The sequence below is a fragment of the Choristoneura fumiferana genome, chromosome Z (assembly GCF_025370935.1).
Source record: "Choristoneura fumiferana chromosome Z, NRCan_CFum_1, whole genome shotgun sequence".
NCBI classification, from domain to species: domain Eukaryota; kingdom Metazoa; phylum Arthropoda; class Insecta; order Lepidoptera; family Tortricidae; genus Choristoneura; species Choristoneura fumiferana.
In genome coordinates, this window is record NC_133472.1 from 13,629,713 (window position 1) to 13,651,946 (window position 22,234).

The following is a 22,234-nucleotide window of genomic DNA, read 5'->3' on the forward strand; positions in this document are numbered from 1 at the left end:
CATCAAAATCGGTTCAGCGGTTTAGGCGTGAAAGCGTAACAGACAGACAGACAGAGTTACTTTCGCATTTATAATACTAATAATAGCACAGAATAAGTAATAGTACAAGTAAGTGATACTTATTAGTATGGATAATAATAAGTATTGAGTATGGAAGTATGGATAATAGTGTATGCTTAGTACAATAGCAACATTAGTCAGGATTCAGGAACTAACCGAGTTCTTCTAGCGTGGGTACACCAAAACGATCGTCGTGATCGCTAGCCACAGGCGTCACCGTTCCCTTCAACATCGACGAGGTTATGGTCGCCGCAGGCGGCAGGGGCGCCTGCATACCGGCGATCAGTGCTTGAAACTGGTGATAAGTGAGAGGGGCTTTGCCACCATTCCTCTCAATAATTCTGAAATACAGGAAGTTTGTTTAAATGTTAAACTTCTAACTAAGACTATTCTAAATTTTTTTGACGAACGGATGGCCAAGTGGTTAGAGAACCTGACTACGAAGCTTGAGGTCCCGAGTTCAAATCCCGGCCAGGGCAGATATTTGTATGAATAATACGAATGTTTGTTTTCGGGTCTTGGGTGTTTAATAAGTATGTATTTATCTATATGTATAAGTATGTTTATCCGTTGCCTAGTGTCCATAGTACAAGCTTTGCTTAGTTTGGGACTAGGTCAATTGGTGTCAAATGTCCCATGATATTTATTTATTTATTTAAATATTTTAAAAAGGATGGTTGACAAGACAAGACATAAAAAAATACCTATAAAAAAATGGCAGTTTAGGCAAAAAGTTTCATTACTTTGTTGAAAATTTCTTTCACAGCGTGAGAGCCTGACACCAGTCCTGCTCTCTTCTCAAGTACATAGTTAGATTTTTTGTAGTCTACTGAAGTCCACGAAGTCACTTCGAGTCGAGGTGGAATTTTAGAATCTGAACCTACGTAACTTACGTGTCCAATTTGAATAATGTATGCGACACGCGTGTAGTAACGCTGATACCGACTTCTCTGCATTTGCTCGTGATGTTTTGATCTCGAACGCGTCCATAGGGCTCCGGATCTTCCTCAAAGGTGAGTGCAGTGGTGCCCCACTCGCGGAACAGTTTTGGCAAAGCGTCAGCTGGCTGCCCTCGCACAACGAACAAACGGGAGTTCAGCTTCCTTAAGCTGTTATCCAAGTCGTCCAGGCATTGCAGCAGGAACCTACAGTTATGTCAAACCGTTAGGTCAAAGCAAATTCTATAACAAATGATACGAAACCGTATCCTAAAAGAATTTATTTATTGCAGGATTTATTGTGGAGCTAGCCCGTAGCTAAGCCTGTTCAATACGCTTACGTGACTAAACTACGAAGCTAGAGATATACAATTTGGCAGACATTTTACGTTTCCAAACGAAGTGTGCTAAGAATTATTTTTTAAAATACCGGCCAAGAGCGTGTCGGACACGCCCAAAGTAGGGTTCCGTAGCCATTACGAAAAAATTAAGCAATATTTTTCTAAGGATTTCGTATTTTATACGGAATCTTCCAAGTTTAGGTATATTTTATACCTTAGGATATTTAAGAGTAAAACTACTAATAATTCTCAAACAAACTAAGCTGTTATAGTTTTCCTTGAAAGTTTGATATATTTACTACCATTCTGAATTTTTTCAAATTTTTCCACCCACCGGTTTAGATTTTAGAGGGGGGGACGCTCGATTTTAATGAAAATTTGCACTTTAAAGTTGTATATTTCGCAAAAAATCAATGAATCGAAAAATCGTCTTAGCAAACCCCTAATGGTTTTAAAAGACCTATCGAACGATACCCCACACTATAGGGTTAGATGAGGAAAAAAATCACCCCCACTTTACGTCTATGGGAGGTACCTAAAAAAAAAATGTTTTTTGTTTTTTATTGTACCATTTTGTCGGCATAGTTTACATACATATTCGACAGACAGACAGACAGACATGGCGAAACTAAAAGGGGTCCGTTTTTGCCATTTTGGCTCCGGAACCCTAAAAACGGGATAGTAAACGAGGTAGGTACATAAACTATTTTTCATTCATCCACAGAGGCAATTTCGTAAACAGTACACGAATTATTAGGATGTGCATTGTTGTCGTACCTTCTGTCTGAGATGTGCAATAACCACGTCCATTTATTGTAATGTAAGTGTATGATCATTAAAATAAATAATCGTTACCTCCACTTGTTTATCCCGACGTTAGATGAGCTTGCAAACCAAGGGTCTATGATGAAGATACATCGCAGCGTGACTGCATCAGTTAGGCCCTCGCGCAAAGCCGGGTTATCATGGAGACGCAGGCCCTTCCTGAACCAGTGAACAGTGTGCTTGCCTGCGCTAGGTCGCGGGACTTGTGAACCGGGTCTGCGAGTGTTGGATCTAGTCGAGACAGTTGCTGTTGACATTGCAACGGATTTTTTCACTCAAGTGCTTCCACCTGAAATGAATATTGTTATTGGTTAAAGGCTGAAATGAAAATGGTTTTTCATTTCAGCACAGTTTACAAATGCCAAAAACTTTTTTCAAGGTCAACAGCATCGAGATTACCTAAGACACATCACACACGGCGAACGATCGAAAAGAAAGCCGAGTGAGTGACACTACAGTAGGTAGTGCAGCATTACAACGCTGCATGAGTGTATCGTGTTGCATACTTTTCGGTTGTTTTCCAGGCATTTTCACTGGCCGGTTTTGAGCTGGCTGTTAACTCTTTTAATTGAATTTTGAAATTTAAATTCTGTGTTTTGATAGTTCTTTCGGCGTTTTTGTTTCGGATTCATTCGTTGAACATTTGTTGCTGAGTGCGGAGCATACATCTCTATTGAAGTGAAATTTTTATTATAGTAGTCTCCAGTGATCAGTTTGTGAAAGTACCGCTAGCTAGTGCCACAACCTTTTAACTTCACATTTTCTACGTTTTTCCTGCGCGCCCGTGCTAAAGGGCATTGCCGATTTTTCATCGGGTAAGTTTTTATTTCTTTGTTGCTCAGGGCCGTGTAAGTTAGGTTTTTTTGCTTTGTTGTGGGCTAATTTATAAATTTCTTTCCAGTCCGACCTTTACCCCGACCTACCTGATGTAGGCATCAACTGCCTGGATTTCCCGTCCGCTTGACCGCGGAGGATACGAGTGCGCTTCTGCCACTGCTCTGTGGTTTTTCTACGCTGGCATTCGGGTTCCGTGCAAGTGGAATGGATACCTAATGAATCCCGCTTTGGTTCGATTACGCATTTTGATGAGTGCCGAGTTTTACTGTTTGCGCTAAACCTTTTTTTAGTAGGGTCTACGCGGCACCTTAAGTGCTCTTGGGCTTTAGTTTTGCTGCAGTAGGTATTAAATCGTGGCGTTGCATATTTTCAGTTAGATTAGACAACCCGGAGTAAAAAAAAGACATCTACTACCTCAAAGCGGCGAGAGACAAAAGGGCGAACTAAAGAAACGTGAGGTTATGTGTCTTATCGAATCCATGCAACATCAGCAGTTAGCGTGCTTAAAATTGTACACCATCTTTATTCTTTATCATACTGAACATTATACAAAGTCTTCCGCAGATTTCTTTTCTTACGCAAATGGAATAGAAACGAGAACAAAAGCCATGAACTTTTTTATAAATTCATTAAGCCGCACAAAGGTAAAAACTTTGAAATGAAACTTCTACGGCCAATTCAAATGTTTGAATAGACTTGGTCCGGTTGCCTTTACGTACGTAAAACAAAACGTCCTTAAAAAAACATCTTAGAAACCAAGTAATTTCGAAATGTCTACGTGTTTTGATTAGGTAGGTACCAACCTAAAATTTCACCGCAAATTGCGAACGAAAGTGCCTAATAAGGTATGTTGAGCAACGATGAAGTGTGGTTTGGGGAGGAGACGCGGTTTGAGTCTCGAAATAGTTTCAGTATTATGTGACCTTAGGTAATTAATTACTGATTTTAACAGGGCCAGTAAAACCGTGTCAGTAGCATTAGGTACATTGGAGGCCCCTATTTAATAAAAGTTACAAGTGCTACAATTCTACATAATTATCACTTTTTTATGAGAAACTTAACAATTAAATTCTCGTATGTAAAATTTTAGCATTTGTAACTTTTATTAAATAGAGGCCAGGCCCACGGGGACTGCTAGACTTACGAATAGAGAACAAGTGTGCGATCGGGCGACGCAATTTCATGTTATTGGCATAATTTTACTGGTGCCTTTGCACTTAGTCATTTATTTTCTACTAGATTTAAAGATGTCCATCTTATTTTATTATAAAGGCACGCTAAGTTATTCGATATTTCAGAAAATATTTAAAAAGAAAAAAGGTTGGGCAACCATAATGACGATCTGTGAGACTAATGATGTAAAGTATTGGAATATAATGACGGAGTGTTGCCGATAGTGACGTGGATTTAATAAAAACTTAATTAATATTCAAATATATTTTTTTTACTCCTGTTTTTTTTATATGACAATTAAAGGGCAACACACAGAGAAATCGTGCGCGGGTCGGGTGGTGTCCGCCGCGTGAGCCGCGCGGTTCGTAGTATTCACACAGAGAGCGGGCGCGGGCCCGCAGCGGCTATCAATGTTGCCAGTTTAGTGACTTAATCCCTAGAAGTGACGACTTTTGCTTAAATCTTAGCGACCGCTAAAAAGTTTTGACGACCAAAATGGTTTACCTGGCGACTTTTGGAGTACAAATTAAAACAGTTCTAGAATCAATAATGGATACGACATTTTTGACAACTCGACACAGAATACGAGATATATGTGGAAAACGACAAACGCGCTTGCGCACCAAGGTCAAACTTTATTTACTTACTTAATTAAATCCAATTTATGTAATGATGGGCGATGGATGAAATTTTTAAAAGTGGCTGATTTTTTTGTATCGACAGGAATAAGCTTACCTTATACTAGTCAATGGAAAAAAAGTATCAGATGTTTCTGTAGTACCAATTAATTAAAAAAATAAAATACTTAGATTTTATTCTCGATGAACTAGCTACTGCGCATGAATACGGTTTTTAGGGTTCCGTAGCCGAAATGGCAAAGACGGAACCCTTATAGTTTCGCCATGTCTGTCTGTCTGTCCGTCCGCGGCTTTGCTCAGGGACTATCAATGCTAGAAAGCTGTATATTTTGCACGGATATATATGAAAACTATCCCGACAAAATGGTACAATCAAAATTTAAAAAAAAAAATGATTTTAGGGTACCTCCTATAGACGTAAACCCTACGTTTTTTTCCATCCAACCCTATAGTGTGGAGTCTTTTAAATTAAAACTGGGTTTGGGGTTGCTAAGACGATTTTTCGGTTCAGTCTTTTGTTTGCGAAATATTCAACTTTAAAGTACAAATTTTCATTAAAATTGAGTGCCAAAATGGAAAAAACAGAAGCCTTATAGTCTTGTCTGTCTGTCCGTCACTTCAACTCTTGTGGTACTACCTATACTAACATGTTTTAGGGGGAGTTCCAATTAATTATAGCAATTTTAGGAGGTTTTAACTTAAGCTTTAGGGATAAATACTTTTGAGTTGGTAACTCTGCGCTCGGCCCGCGCGCTGTTTGTGACGACGGGCGATGGGCGCGGGCCCGCGCACGACCCGTCCCGCGCCCGACCCGCGCCCGCGTTCTGTGTGAAGGCGTCCATATACCGCCATGCAAATACGCCCGTCGCGGGCCCGCGCACGACCCGCGCCCGCTCTCTGTGTGTGTTCCCCTTTATTGTAGTTCTGTCCAATGAAGGGTACACGACACGAAAAATTGCTGAAAAATGAAGGTTTCCCAAACTGCTGTCATAAGTGCTTTGGAACGAAAACGAGGTCTTAATTCCAGTCGATTTCATTCAGGTACGCCAAGTCAGTCACGTCAATGAGCGAAGGAAAATTTATTTATGTCCAGAGCAAACGCCAACGAACTCGAACTGCTCCAGAAATCAGCCAGTATCAGTTTCGTTCGATGGTGGTGAAACTATGGCCTAAATGGACGTATTGCTGTTGCTGCCAAAACAAAAAACCTTGTTACGTAAACAGAATATGGGTAAAAGGTTGCACTGGGCTCGAAAATACAAAGATTAGACGCCTGAGCAGTGGTCTAAAGTTTTATTTTACGACGACAAGAAGGCGAACGAAAGGTCTGGGGATTCCAAAAACCCATATCGAAAATACTAACTGAAATATAGATGCATAGAAAAACCAGAAAAAGAAGACCAGCGCTGGGAATCGAACCCAGGTTCTCAGCATTTCGTGCCGCGTGCTATACCGCTACATCACCCCTGGACAGCGATACAGACACGAATTTCTCCTATGCACCACATATCTCAGCTTGTTTATTTTCTTATTTAGTCACTTAAGCAGCGACACTAGTGACATCTATGCTGTAGCCCTCAACGAGAAACTTTCAGCACCCCATTGATTCCATACGTACGTAACCGCGGAGCACTCGCGACTGATGGTTGCCGAGGTATGCTGAGAATTCGTGGCGCGTAGGTATAACTCGCGTTCCGGCCGTTTGTATGAAGACGGGGTACTGCTCCTTTTTAACCCCCGATGCAAAAGAGGGGTGTTATAAGTTTGACCGCTATGTGTGTCTGTATGTCTGCGTGTCCGTATGTCTGTCTGTGGCACCGTAGCTCTTAAACGGGTGGACCGATTTGAATGCGGTTCTTTTATTTGAAAGCTGGTTTTCTAGCGATGGTTCTTAGACATGTTTTTTCAAAATCGGTTCAGCTGTTTCAATATCATCAGCTCTTTTGTTCGCTGCGGTAGGAATCTTAGACGCATAACGGGTATTTACTTTACTTTCTAACATATTTGGGACCTACAATTTGTAACACCCATGTATGCTATATAACTATGCAAGATTATGGAATTCTCGGCCTGATGCAGCAGCCAGGATATCCAGACCACTAATAGGTACACTCTTAATAAAGCTATAGCAGATGTATCGTGTTTGGATTTGTTTTGATCAGTATTTGATTCTACATACATAGCAATGGTGACAACAGGATGAGCTAATGCTGCAGCCAGGATATGCAACACACTAGTACACTCTATAAAAAAAATAGAACATATGTCGTGTTTGGATTCGTTTTGATCAGTAATTGATTCTACATACAATGCTGTGGTGGCAACACGACGAGCTGATGCTGCAGCCAGGATATCTAACATACTAGTACACTTTAAAAAAAATATAAGTATACCAAAGTTTAAAAAACATGAAATAAAAAAATCTTAAATTTAAAATTTAAAAAACCCCCGACACCAAAAACGCCAGCAAAAATAAAAAACGCCCGAAAAAAACTCCGCCAAAAAAAGACAACTAAAAAGTAAAAAATAAATATGAACTAGGTACCTGACTGTTGCCCGCGACTTCATCTGCGAAGAATTCGTTTATCCCTATCCCCGGGGACTATGCTGATTTTCCGCAAAATTAGCCTAAGTTAATTTAGCATAAGTACCTACTTAGTAATTTTTTTTTCATCTAAGCGTCGTCGGTGTCGTGGGACCGCTAAGGTTAATACTTTAAGGCCCACTTGCTGGAAACACATAAATCTCGAGTTAGCGTTAAGCTCAGTTTAGTAGTGTCAAATTGTATGGAACTGTTAAGCTTAAGCCTGGATTAACCACTAAATCTAGATTTATTTTTTCCTGCAAGACGGCCTAAAAAATACAACATATGTACTTTAATTTCCTGTTAACCTTAGCGGTCCCCCGACACCAACGACGCTTAGATAATAAAATATTACTAGGTACTTATACTAAATTAACTTAGGCTAATTTTGCAGGAAATCAGCATAGTCCCCGCGGGATAGGGATAAACGAATTCTTCGCAGATGAAGTCGCCGGCAACAGCTGGGTAGTGCATAATTATTATTTACTTTTTATTTTTGGCGTTTTTCTGTTCTCTACTGTGATGTAGCCCAAGTAGCACAAAAGTGCATTATAACAGCATTTTAACAGTGCACTGTGGAAACATTAGCTGCATCATTTTGCTGTATATCAGGGTAGACAGCGCATCCTCTGCTAATATAACTAATTTGGGCACAAATTATTCAGCACACAGCTGTATAAGACATCACATTGCCATAAAATTGAGTTATATCAGCATTATATTAGCATTAACGTGTGTAAGAGTCACGCTAAGAGCTGAATATTAGCTGATTAACTAGGCACATGTTACTTATTATACAATCTAAATGACGCAATGTGTAAAGCGGAACAGAGTAGTGACGTGACACAACATTATCGGCAATTGCCGCGGTGCATTATTCAATAACAATGAACACTAAGATATATACATTTATTAAATGTTTACACAAAACTTGCAAGATTTTGTAAATGCGGCTATTTAGAACACGACCGCAGCCATCTTGTGCCACTTGTGGCCAGCAGGGCTACTACGAAACTCGAACTTCGTATCGTACCGTCCCTCTCGCTCTCGTATTAAATAGTATAAGTGTCAGAGGGACCGCACGACACGAACTTCGAGTTTCGTAGTAGGCAGGGGCAGTGCTTGTCAGTATCACTGTCAGTACCAAAGTACTATGGGTACGACGATATCAAGACGAAGGATCTTTGCTGCATCGTCAAAGATCGGGTAGACGACGACTCATAGATGCGCCGCATGCTATGGTCAGGGAATACTGAATGTGTGCTGCTGACCCGGTAGAATTAATCAGAATACCCGGTTAGAACTGGTCGTGCCGCTAGAGTTGTCCACTGTTAGAACTGTCTATCCAGAAGAACAAGTGCCGAGCATAACGTTCGTGCAAGATACCGCCCAATACACCGGTCGCGTATAGTGCAAGACTGGTTTGATCAACACAAAAATTATATTAAAGTCGGTCCTTGGACTGCCTGATCATCAGATTTAAATCCCATTGAAAATTTATGTGGTGTTATAATCATGTCCAACGTTGGGATAACCAAAATAAGCGAACTCCGGAAACATTAGAAGCCCACTGTGTAAAAATATGGGACAGTATTCGCGGCTCTAATATGTGTGAAAATCTAGTTGCACCAATGCGATTCTTTTTGCAAGTAGTTATCGACAATCATGGTGGTTACACCAGTTATTAAAGTGAAATTGATAGTTACGTGTAGACCGGACCGGGTTATATACTCAAACAATTATGTTATAATAAAACATATAAGGTGCGGATATTTTCAGGGTATGTAATTAATTACCTAAAAAACAATTATACACATAAATTATTTAAGTATTGTGTGGTAATATTTTTTTGTTTCATACAAAAATACCATTCTGTCCAAAAAGAATCATCCTCCATTAACATTAACTGTATTTTTTTAATTTAATTTAATTGAAACCAATTAACGACGATGCAAATAATTGATCCTCAAAATATCCGCATCTGATTTTCTAGCACACTGTATTATATAAACCAAAATATTTATCTTTATTTATGATCCTGAAGGTATCATGCACTTTGTTATGAAAAGTAATTATTTTATTATTATGAACAAAACATTAATTTATGCCTTGATAGTTTTGTTTACTTATGTGAGATAAGTGTGAAAGTTCAATATATGACTGTAATCTTATTATAACTGTCAGTAACACACTACAGTGGATCTACGCCATCAATAATTGATAAGAAAATGTTTAAAACTGGAAAACTTCAATTATTATAATTCAGAATGTGTATGAGTCTTATTACCCCCAGTTACCCCCAGTCTCAGGTATAATACTTTCAAATACTATTTTTTTATTGTGGTTCAGCTTCAATCCTCTTTTCAGAATCGGAAATAAATACTTAAGCTAATACCTCATAAAATGTTAAAATAAAAGTTTTGGTCAGGTGCTAATTTAATAACTAAAAACCTTACACAACACCCAGAAAATATTTTTCATTTTATTTTAAGTTAGTTGTTTGCATTTATTTTCGAATACCTTCATTATTTCCTAAAATAATTGTATGTTTTACGTAATTAGTAATTCTACTTCATTTCTAACTTTACAGTCTTAATTTTTATTAGAAGAAAGCCAAACTGACGCAAAACGGCCAGTAATAAATTATCTAAGGGGTATGAAACATCCCTAAAACGTTTAATTGGCGTATGCATTCGTAATATTTAGACTGGGCACAATAAAAGAAGGATTTAAAAACTCAAACACAACCTGATTTAAAACATAGTGTAATCGATTCTACTCTGGATTCTGAGCAAACTACTTTCCGGTTTTCAGTTATTTAATTAATATATAGTATAACATTAATAACTGCGTCAATATTTAATGAATAGAACTATTGTTTTAGGAATACATTTTTTATGTTTTAAACTTCAAAACGTGTATTATTTCTGTTGCAGCGTTATCCTTTTTTCAGAGTATTTTTTTTAATTTCCATGTCAGTTATCTACAAAATTAAAATAGAAACTTATAAATAAAAAAGAAGAACAAAATACAATTCTGTTATGTTGGATACAAACTCACGATCGTTCACGAGTTCACGAGTCTATCTAAGCAGCCGATCAACTCCGCTATCGGCACATACTGTTACGAGGATAAAATATTGATCATATCATAATTTAATATATGGGCATTAAGCTTCGACTTCGGGCTTCTAATAGACTCTCGTTCGTAATTCCTTATTTACCGCCCTTGAGACACAATGTACTATTTGTAAACATTCTATAAATTAACCAAAATTGTTAAACTGTTTGACAGTGCCATCTAGTTCATTTCTTGTGAACACCTAACAAAATCGTCAACTCTCGTGTTTGATTATAGAATGTAAGGTGTCCATCCACTTATGCAGGCCATTGTACAATGATTAGGACTTATGGCTAGTAGGTCTATTGATCATTAGGAATAATAATTATTAGTTTAAATAATATTAGAGCTTTTAATATTTAGTACAAGTAAACATTAGGGTTCATAACTTTAGGTCTATTAATCATTTGTAACTGTATGTTTGTTTGTTACCTACATCTTTACGTCTTAACTGCTGAACCGATTTAGGGGAAATTCGGGGTATACAGATAGTACAAGTCCCATGGAAGGACATCGAATAGTTTTTATCCTGGAAAATTGCTCAGTTCCCACGGGATAGCAATAAACGAATTCTACACGAACAGAGTCGCAGGCAACAGTTAGTTAATGAATAATTGAAACAATATTGATGTCTTTGATATTTAGACCGTATACTAAAAAAATGCAGTTTATTAAACAACTTCCTAAAGCGTGAACTATAAAGAGCCTATTTTCCTTCTGTCCATTCCAATATTGAACACTGTAATTTGCTGCAAATGCAAAATCAACAAAAAAAAAATGACTGTTTACTTGCACTGTATATTATTATTTTAAATAAATTAATCTGTGTAAACAAATTTTAAAATAAATGGGTTAAGTTAATAAGTACCTACAACAATACTACATTTTTATTGTAAAGCAAGGAAAATCTCCATTTTCCGAACTCCTTAGGGTAGTATGCATAGATAAAACCAATTTATTTTTTTCTTGAAAATAAATAATGACCGATTATGTATAATCAAAACTTAACATGAATACTTAATGTTTAAAATATCGCTTACCTCTTTTAAAGACATGTTATTTTTCCTGTCTGAAGCATTGGACCAAAATTCCAAGTACGTAGATCACTCAACACAAACAGATTTCGTTGCCGAAGCAAAATATTTTCAAACAGTTGATTTCCTTTTACAATAAGGTAGTTGTTTTTTTATAGAATTTGTAAGTAGTCGTTTTCTAGAAATGTCGATATCAATATCACTAGTAGCAATAGTGTTAACTTAACAGTCAATCAATCAAGCAATGAGCGAGGTAACTCAACACAACCACTGACTGACTCTCATATACATTACTTTACTCTTTGTGACTGACTGATCCACTCTCAGTACTCACTCTGCTTCACAGGCTTCACTTCACAACACAAATTTTAAAAGGCTATATTTTTGTATAGACATAGATGTCACATTATAGGCCAGGAGTTGGTCTTCAGAAACAGATCTACAAGTGAAGTAAGACTTATAATATTGTCAAAGTAGTGTAACCGAAACTAATGTAGCAAGACAAAATCCAAAGAGCATATAACCACTACGTACAAAATTTGTTTAAGCAGTACATTTGAGGCGTTGTTGACAAAACGTACAAAATAATGTAAATTTTAGTTAGAAGTCGCGCGTGCAGAGGTTTTCTCTTCTTATTTTTCAAGTGATTTGATACTTATTTACTGATTGATTATGTTGAAATCCTAAACACGTAAAAAGATTACTCCGACTTTTAACATTTGTTTAGTACAGTCACTTGCATTAATATGTATGTAACACAATAACGCTTGCATAAATATCTGAAACGTAAACGTAAACGTAAATGCCAAATAGGCATTGTGAAACAATTATTTTGTAGAAAAACTCACCAGGTGTTTGTTGATTTAATGAAGTGTTAATTGTTTATATTATTACTAATAATAATTTATTAGGTATGTTATAGGTAGTAATAAATAATCAATACTTTCAACTGTTAATAAATATGGCCATTACTAACTAGTGTATAAATATTTATTTTTCATCTTTAAATTTATGTTCACTTACTGTGATGGGTAATTTTGCATGAATGAAAACATTTCGCTTCAATCCAATTAGGTTTTAAGTTTGTGCTTCAGCTCCTAGACTACTTTTACTCGAATCCTATCGTCCACGCCGCTTGCAACGTGACTTTGTACCTGTCAGAAATACGCCACAGCAGCAATGTTGCCTACCTATAATTTGTATATGCTACATATTACGAAATAAATAAGGTATATTGTTTTTTTAACACTGTAAATGTACTTATGTAAGTTTATATAATTGAACCTCTATTTATTTTTAAGATTCTGCACCCAAAGGGTAAAAACGGGACCCTATTACTAAGACTTCGCTATCCGTCCGTCCGTCTGTCTGTATCTCATGAACTGTGATAGTTAAACAGTTGAAATTTTCACAGATTATGTATAACTGTGGCCGCTTTAACAATAAAAACTAAAAACATAATAAAATAAATATTAAAGGGGGGCTCCCATACAAGATTATTTTTCTAATGTCTAATTATTGTATAGACTATAGATAATGTTACGAAACCCTTCGTGCGCGAGTTCGACTCGCACTTGGCCGTGTAGCACTTATTAATTAATAATTTAATATTACTTAGATTAAATAATTGATGTTTTTTTCACTTAGATGTCTACAAAAACACTAGTGTGGAATTTTGGAACGAGCAGCTTATAATTTTACATAAATACTCGCTGTTGCCCGCGACTCCGTCCGCGTAGAAGTATGAAAAATAAGTTTTTGGTAAAAATTTCATTTTTAATACAATTATTTTTAGCTAACTGTACTTTATGCTGACTATACTTATATTATATTGTATTGTCACGCAAGTTACATGAGTATACCAAATTTCAAGTCAATCCAACTACTGGAAGTTGGTCGAATTTAACTTGCAAGATTTGATTACAGACAGAAGACAACGGGACTGGTGAAACTAAATAAAAGCTTGTAAAAGCTTGTAGATCGATCCAAGATTTCTCTCTATAGTCTAAGGATCGACCAAAAAATCAAAATAAAGTAGATTAGATTAGATTTTTAGAAAAATATGGCTCTGTCCATTGGAGGACAATTTTGCCAGTGTCTAGTAGGTTTTGCCGTTGTACGGTAAAAAAATTCTAGAAAAAAAAAAACAAAAATAAAGTATGTCTTACTATTAACGAATTCTTGGGTTTTATACTCAGCTTCGCCAACATAACAAAGTATAAATGACAGCGTACTCGTGTCACTGTCCTTGTCTATGGCTTTGATAGTTCGGACACAGGACAAACAAAATTTTAAAATTTTGGGTTATCTGTCTACGGCCATTTTGTGTTTAGTCTGTAGACTACTTTTTCTTTCAAAAGTGGCCCTCGAACTGAGGTACGTTGATCGGTGATTGCTCACACAAATCTGTATTTATTTATGCAATACTTGACTGTTTTTGTTCGGAAACGAAACATTATTAAATATTAAAGATCCGTCTTCATCGTTGCGTTTGTATTTCCTTTTATAAAGTATTTATTTCTTACTTAGGCGACATCAATCATGGGTCGTGTGATTCGTGCCCAGCGTAAAGGTGCCGGTTCGGTCTTCGTTTCTCACACCAAGAAGAGGAAAGGTGCTCCTAAACTCCGTTCTTTGGACTATGCTGAACGACATGGTTACATCAAGGGTGTGGTGAAGGTGAGCATGTTATCAGTTATTAAATTTTGTGGTACGTCAACGATTTGCGAACTGTCTTTTATTCTAATGATTATGATTATATACACTGCATAAAATCTGTGTCAGGTTTACAGACCCCGTCTTTCGAGTATTTCCATCCGGTATTAGTTAGTCGGATCAGTAATTTTAGTAATGTTGTCAAGGTCCTAACCTCTTGTAACTACACCAGCATGAGGTCTGATGGCTAACCTCTTCATTACATCCAAATACACTGGCATGTAATCATAAAACGTGGACTGAGCAATGCTTCTTAATATAACTTATAATTAAATTAATAAATCAAAGATGTAATAGATCTTAAATGTAGTATTTTGTTTTAGGGCTCTACTGTTTAAACTTCAAACATTAGTTGTTGAAACTAAATTGTGCTAATGTTAGATTTTTAATGATATTGAGTGAGGCTGAGCTTAAAATAGATCTTATCATTTTGTAAAGTTTGTTAGGTGTTTGTTTCTTGTCACCAAAATAAAATACTGTATGAAGAATGGTTACTAAATATCCACAGCCATAAATAATAAGTGCTTGAGAACATTCTGTCTCCATTGGTAAGATAACCTAATACATCATCCTCCTATGATGCCATGCTTACCTAAAAAACGAAATAATTATTTATTTGTAGTTGTAGTGTACAGGATATTATTCTCATTGAGCTTGTTGTGGAGTTTGTTCTAAAGCTGAGTTTATACTGTGCAGGTGGTAGGACCTTGTCCGCCCGGATTGCTACCACCATCTTGCTCGCTAATCCTGCCGTGAAGCAGCAGTGCTTGCACTGTTGTCTCGGCATGGAGCGTTAGACAGCCGGTGAAATTACTGGCACATGAGGTGTCCCATCTTTGGCCTCTAGGTTGCCTACGCGTCTGCAATACCCCTGGTGTTGCAGATGTTTATGGGCGGTGGTGATCTCTTACCATCAGGAGACCCACTTGCATGTTTGCAATCAATTGGTCATTTAAGTCCTTAACTCATTGGCACAATCTGCTAGTTTAATGAACTTATTTGGTTAATGTAAATTTGCCTTCAGGTAGATAAAAGCTGAAGCGAGTTTGTAAATTTATGATTTTTCAAAAAGGGATAAATAAAATAAGGCAAAGTGTAATGAACAATAGTAAATAGTGTTTAATATAGCATGCATTTGGTATAGTACTATTCAGAACAAAGTGTACAAGGTACCCTGGTTTGATTGTGCCAGCCTTCCCAGGGAACTACTTGTGCTTGCATTTCATGTGCGGTCTGGTCACATTCCACTAAATTATTTTCTAAATTTGATGAGAGTTGTTCAATCAGCCTTGTGTTTAGGTTGTAATAAGACTGAAGACCTTCATTTTCTTCTGGAATGTGATCAGAATAAGGATACCAGAAACAGGTATCTGGATGGTATGGATCTGTTGAATGGAAGTGTAAATGTGATTCTGAGTCATCCACTTTCAGAAGAAGCGATGCAGATTTACAAGTTCATCAGACGGGTCTTTGCATCCAGAGACTAGGTTTCGGCACAAGAGAGTGTAACATGTATCTGAGGGGGGCCCCCATGAGGCTGGCATAGTCACTTTAGTGTACTGAAGCCTTGTTAAAATATAAGATTAAAACATAAAAATAAAAAATAAATGGTTCAAAAGTAGTTTAGTGAGACATGAGGTTGTCATTCTACACTAGATTGCCCAGTAAAATTTATTTAAATGATATAGTCAAAACTTTCCTTCACTGGCCAATATATACTAAACGAAATATATGGTGGGCCAAGTTGTTGCATTTTTGGCTATGTTATTTACTGAAATAAAAATATTGATATGTATTTTCTGAAACATTAATTTGGCCATTGCCAATGAGAATGAAATTTTGTAACAATACAAAATCTTCTCTTGTTTTTTGTTTGATGGTTGCGGGCCAGATTTCAAGCCTTCACGGGCCGGAGATGGCAAGCGGGCCGGAGATGGCAAGCGGGCCAGAGATGGCCCGCGGGCCGCAGTTTCCCCATCCCTGGTTTATAACAACATCAAAGGGGCAGCAATATTTCACTGTTGATTGTTATAACATGTTATTTTGGTTTATAAGGTAGTGTTGGGACTTTTTTCTTGAATGTTACATTCAATACATTGTTATAGCTGGTCTCTAAATGGTCTGACTGTATTATCAATTAATTAAATAACAGATTCTGTGGGATCTGATACTATAATATTTTCAATCATTTATTTAACTTTTGGCAGCTCGAGTACTAATTAAAATATGATGCCCTGATGCGTTGCTGATTCGATTTCTTTTAACAATCGATTTTATTCATGAAGAAGTTTTAATCGAATGAACACATTCATATTTTATTTTCGCTCAACATTTTGCCATGTTTTATAAACATTCACAGGTGTTTAAGTTACTTTATCTTACATATTAAAATAAACCATTTATGTTAAGTTAATATGCTTATCACATCCGACGGTAATTTAGTAATTTTGACAATTATGAAGCGGCAAAACTGGACGCGGCAGCGACGCTAGTTTGTTGTCACTCACAACGAGACGCCCCGCCCCGTGGTAGGTATAATTAAAAATAGTATTACAGGGCCTATTTTAGTTGTTTTAACTTATTAATCCCTAAAGGCATATTAATGTATTTATTATTTTTAAATGATTTTGATATAAAATTATAAACAATAATTTTAAATGTATGTTTTATTTATAAAGTCGATTTAAATCAAAACGGATTTTATAGTCTATGGTCATTCATTACGAATGGGAAATCACTAACTACGTTTTACCGAAAATTATTGTAAAACTTCATGTGCATGATCTGTCAAAAGTTAAATAAACAAATGGAACAACTATAAATGTTTTAAATGTTAAGTGAAAATTTCTTAGTGTGATTTCATCTTTAATCTTGTGTTAAGGCAAATCAGCAATTCTGAGGTTGAATTTTTGAAACACGATCTGATAGGGCCTATCATATTAACTTTTTTATTTTAATTTAAGTATGTATTGTGCACACACATATTCTTGCATTTGCTTGAACAATGTGCTGCTTGTTGAAGTGGGGGTTTAGTACCTTAATTTTCAGTGGGCTGATCACTTCAAACTTTCCTAAAAAAACATTATGTAAAATTATAGCACCTGTAACTTTTATTAAATAGGGGCCTGGTTACTAAATTACTAATATAGCCAGCAATTCATTGATTCCAAAATGTATTACTTTGAAATATCGGATCAGGCAAACAGAAAATAAAATACAATGAACATAGTTGGAACCTGTTGCTTGTAAGGTAGAATTTTCAACTAAATTATTTTTTCTTTACTAAACTCTGACTGCACCTATACGAGGGCTGTTTGAAAAGTACCTGGTTATGGAAAGAAAACACTTTTTGTATTAATGCATTTATTTTTTTCTACGTAGTCACCTTTTAACTCTATACATTTGTTCCACCTATACTCATGCTTCATTAAACCATCCAAAAAGTATGATTATGGAAAGTCATTAAAATAGGCCTTTGTAGCGGCAATGACTTCGTCATTTGATCCAAATCGCTTACCACCGAGCCATTTTTTTAGGTTTGGAAACAAAAAGAAATCGCATGGGGCCAAATCTGGAGAATACGGGGGGTGAGGCAATAGTTCGTAGCGTAACTGTGCTAATTTAGCCGTCACAACTCTGGACGAATGAGCCGGGGCGGTGTCGTGATGAAACAGTACTTTTTTTTTCTTTTTTAAATGGGATCGTTTGTCCTTCAACACGGCGTCAAATTCAGCCAATAAATTGGCATAGTAGTGCCCTGTTATCGTTTTCCCCTTTTCTAAGTAGTCAATATGTATAATACCCTGCAAATCCCAAAAAACAGTCGCCATGACCTTTCCAGCCGATGGGACGGTTTTTGCTTTCTTTCGAGCAGGTTCACCTGGTAAAAACCACTGCTTCGACTGCTTTTTCATTTCCGGGGTGTACTTAGTGGTGAACCCACGTTTCGTCCACGGTCACGAAACGACGCAGAAACTCCTTCGGGTTACGTTTGAACACGACCAAACACTGCTCCGAAGTAGTCAGTCGGTTCCGTTTTTGCTCCTCCGTGAGTAAACGCGGCACCCACCTCGCCGACACTTTCTTCATACCCAATTTTTCTTCTAATATGTGTTGTACCCTCTCGATTGAAATGTTTACAGCATCAACAATTTCTCGAAGTTTAATTCGGCGGTCGGCTAAAACAATATTTTCAATTTTCTTAACCATATCGTCTGTAACCTCAATTGGCCGGCCTGGGCGATCCTCATCAAAGACGGTTAATCTCAAACTCGTTATACCAATATCTGACGGTTGTCATAGAAGGAGCACATTCATGGTAAACCGCTTGCATTCTTACTTTTATTTCATCACATGTTTTTCCTTCCAAAAACAAGAATCTAATTACAGACCGATACTGTTCTTTCTCCATTTTAACAATTTTAAGTTCACGCTTCCACTAAATCGCTGTCAAATAAGAAAAAAAAACAAATGAATGCCATTTTTAAATAAAAATCCCACCTTTGAAAAATGGCTTAAAAAGGTGGTATACTTATTTTCGGCCAGTGATATTAATATATTTAGAAAACGGGTACTTATCAAACAGCCCTCGTATATCTATATTTTCATAATAATATATTTTCAATGTCTTGATATACAGGACATCATCCATGACCCAGGCAGAGGCGCTCCCTTAGCCGTGGTGCACTTCCGGGACCCTTACAAGTTCAAGACCCGCAAGGAACTCTTCATCGCACCTGAGGGCTTGTACACTGGCCAATTTGTTTACTGCGGAAAGAAAGCCACTCTTGAAGTTGGTAAGTTTAATTTTCAATCAGTTTTACTTTGAAGAGTATCAGATAATATAATTTTAATTTATTAAAAGTGTAAACAAACCGATTTTTCTTGTATAAACACTTACTGGATCAAATCAATAAAACATTTATCTATAACTAGCGTTTACCCGCGGCTTCGCACGCGTAAATCATTGGATACAGCAGTTGAATTGAAAATCCGGGATTTTATTAAATTCTCGTGGGAATTCTCTAAAATTACATCGTGGTTGATGCCACAAATAAAAAAAAAATGAATTGCTATTTAACATGCAACTATTGCAATAAAATAAAAAAAAAAATTTTATTTGTGGCCCTTTTGTATTTAAGCAGCGATATTATATCAATGGATCTTCGACTTCGGGCTTCTAATAGACTCATTCGTAATTCCTTTTTTACCGCTCTTAAGACACAATGTACTATTAATGTTCGTTGTTGTAGCGGCCGCAGAAATACGTCATCTGTGATAATTTCAACTGTGTAGCTATTACAATTCTGCACACAAATTAAAAATAATTATCTGGATATATGTATATCTGACATAAATCCGATATATATAAAAAATCTGATTTTTGATTTTTATTAAAAAAAAAATGGATTTTTCACTGCGCTGAACCGATTTTGATGAAATTTGGTACAGAGATAGAATAGACCTTGGGAAAGAACATATGCTATCTTTTATCGCGATGTGATGTGTGTAAGGGGATGAAAGTTTATATGGAAGATCTTCATTGTCAAAGATAAATCGATGGTTCTTTATGAAACTTGGCATTTAGGCACGTGATAAGGGGGGATAAATAGATATTTGTTAGCGCGTTTTTTTAGATTCTTCCTGTGAGGGGTGAAATAGGGGATAAAAGTTTATTTGGAAGATCATCATTGTCGAAGATAAATCGATGGTTCTTTATGAAAGTTGGCATTTGGACACTTATTATAAAAATAAAGTGCATGTGCCGATATTTTTGACCACCTTGGCTGCTCCGAAATATCTGATGGCGACTGTACAATAGAATTAATTTTTTGCTTATGAGTAATTTGTATGTAAACAGGTAATGTGATGCCCGTTGGCTCTATGCCTGAGGGTACCATTGTCTGCAACTTGGAAGAAAAGATGGGTGACCGAGGTCGGCTGGCCCGTGCATCTGGTAACTTTGCCACCGTCATCGGCCACAACCCTGATGCCAAGCGCACGAGAGTCAAGCTTCCGTCGGGCGCCAAGAAAGTCTTGCCCTCTAGTAACAGAGGCATGGTTGGTAAGTGCAATAAATTTAAAAAATGAAATATTATGTGTTTTTGTTAGTGTTGATGCAGTTTCTCTTATCTCTAGTGTTTCTGCTCTCTTGTTCATGATGACTTTACTTTACCTACTCTGAATATGTTAATGACGACACAGAGGCTCTTTCTGAGAAATAAACATATTAAATAAAAAAAGATATTAAATTACTTTAAATTACAGCAATTTCTTAATGTCTTATCAGGCATTGTTGCTGGCGGTGGTCGTATTGACAAGCCCATCTTGAAGGCTGGTCGTGCTTACCACAAGTACAAGGTGAAGCGTAATTGCTGGCCTTATGTGCGTGGTGTTGCCATGAACCCCGTGGAGCATCCTCACGGTGGTGGTAACCATCAACATATTGGTAAGTATCTGTCACAATATTTTATCTTTAACCTTTTCGCCGCCACGTCAAATACAAAAGACATCACCTATACGCCAGGCTTCTACATTGCAATGTTTGAAATTGAACCTTAACACAATTTAACGAAGGTAGCTTATGCATTGAAGTAATGGACGTATATATAGGTCGTTGCGTGGAACCGGCCGGCGGTGCGTATTAATGAGTCGTTGGCGTGGAAAAAGTTGAACAGCGAAGACAGTATCATAGTAAAAGAGATCAAGCAGGTTCACTACGAACAAAAGTACATCGCGCGGCTTAAATGTGTGCGCGTTGGTTGGCGCCGGTACGCACGCACCCGCCGCACGCACACACTGATAATTTAAGGAGGATTAAGTTTTCTTTAGTCAATGCTGCGCTGCCGTCGGTGTCGTACGTTTCAATTTTACCTCGCTTCGTGAGATGATCACCTTTTAAGTTCGCGTACTCGTACTTACGTATTTTTTGTATTAGGTATAGTTGTAAATTAGTAGTATATAAGTGTAGTGTGATAGTTTCATGCAAGGACACAAAAAAATAGATACCTATCTACCTATAAACAATATAGTTATAGTATTATGTGTAGGAAACATGAGTAGTATGTACACAGTCGCCATCACCACTTCCGCGAATTTATAAATAATATTTTTAAATTTAGTAAGTATAATAATAATAGAGCGGCAAAGAATCTGGTCTCTCTAGACACAGATATTTAGACAATTTGAAGTTAACTTTCATACTAAAATTATTTGCCGGTAGGTACTTAATTAATCTAAAACAGACATCGATAACCCTAAGCGTCCGCGGCGGAGTAGGCAGTTAAGTCTCCTAAAGGGTTGTAGTGTGCATACTTGTTCTCTTTTACTATGACAGTATTCTATGATCGCAAGTTTGTGTTTTTGAACTGGGATTAGGAAATAACCAGGATCTGCAATATTGTTGTGCCTTTGCACTTACATTACATGTAGATTGCCTATATTGGTATTGATAAAAAGTAACATACATAATTATGTTTGCATTAATTAACCTGTCCTCTCCCAGAGGCACAAATTTGTACCCAAATTCCTTTGATCCTGTTATCCTGGGAGACGACAGATTAAGACCCTATGCATTAGTGGTGTGGCGGAACTACTTAATGTCTATAGAAGAATTTCGTAATTTACCTAATTATTAATAACTTCCTCAATGCTATATCCCCTTTAAGCTTGATAAACATGTGTGTCTTCATCAACAGGTAAGGCTTCGACTGTCAAGAGAGGTACGTCAGCTGGTCGCAAGGTTGGTCTCATCGCCGCCCGCAGGACCGGAAGAATTCGTGGTGGCAAGACAGACACGAAGAAGGAGGCGTAAATGTATACATATTGAAAATAAAAGAGAAAATCAAAATTCTTCTTTACTTTGTTATAAAATACCTTTTATTCTTTATTCCATGATAATTAAAAAAAGTCTCTTAGTGCACCCCTTTGGCTCCCGTGAAATAAGTTCCACTGAATATTATAAATGCGA

General features: G+C 36.9%; 2 protein-coding genes across 2 annotated transcripts; one reads left to right on the forward strand and one right to left on the reverse strand.

Annotated features, from left to right (window-relative positions):
• Positions 1–211: 211 nt before the first annotated feature.
• On the reverse strand, positions 212–3,305 carry LOC141440924 (cryptochrome-1-like). Its single transcript, XM_074105520.1, has 4 exons — positions 3,088–3,305; positions 2,195–2,453; positions 954–1,205; positions 212–401 (listed from the first exon to the last, which is right to left on the reverse strand). The coding sequence occupies exons 2-4, from the start codon at positions 2,419–2,421 to the stop codon at positions 212–214; spliced, it is 669 nt and encodes a 222-aa protein (XP_073961621.1). The 5' UTR covers positions 2,422–2,453; positions 3,088–3,305.
• A 10,530-nt stretch (positions 3,306–13,835) lies between these two features.
• RpL8 (ribosomal protein L8) lies at positions 13,836–22,117 on the forward strand. The gene is made up of 6 exons (XM_074088054.1): positions 13,836–13,926; positions 14,080–14,229; positions 18,905–19,061; positions 20,126–20,329; positions 20,555–20,713; positions 21,963–22,117. The coding sequence occupies exons 2-6, from the start codon at positions 14,092–14,094 to the stop codon at positions 22,076–22,078; spliced, it is 774 nt and encodes a 257-aa protein (XP_073944155.1). The 5' UTR covers positions 13,836–13,926; positions 14,080–14,091; the 3' UTR covers positions 22,079–22,117.
• Positions 22,118–22,234: the final 117 nt, after the last annotated feature.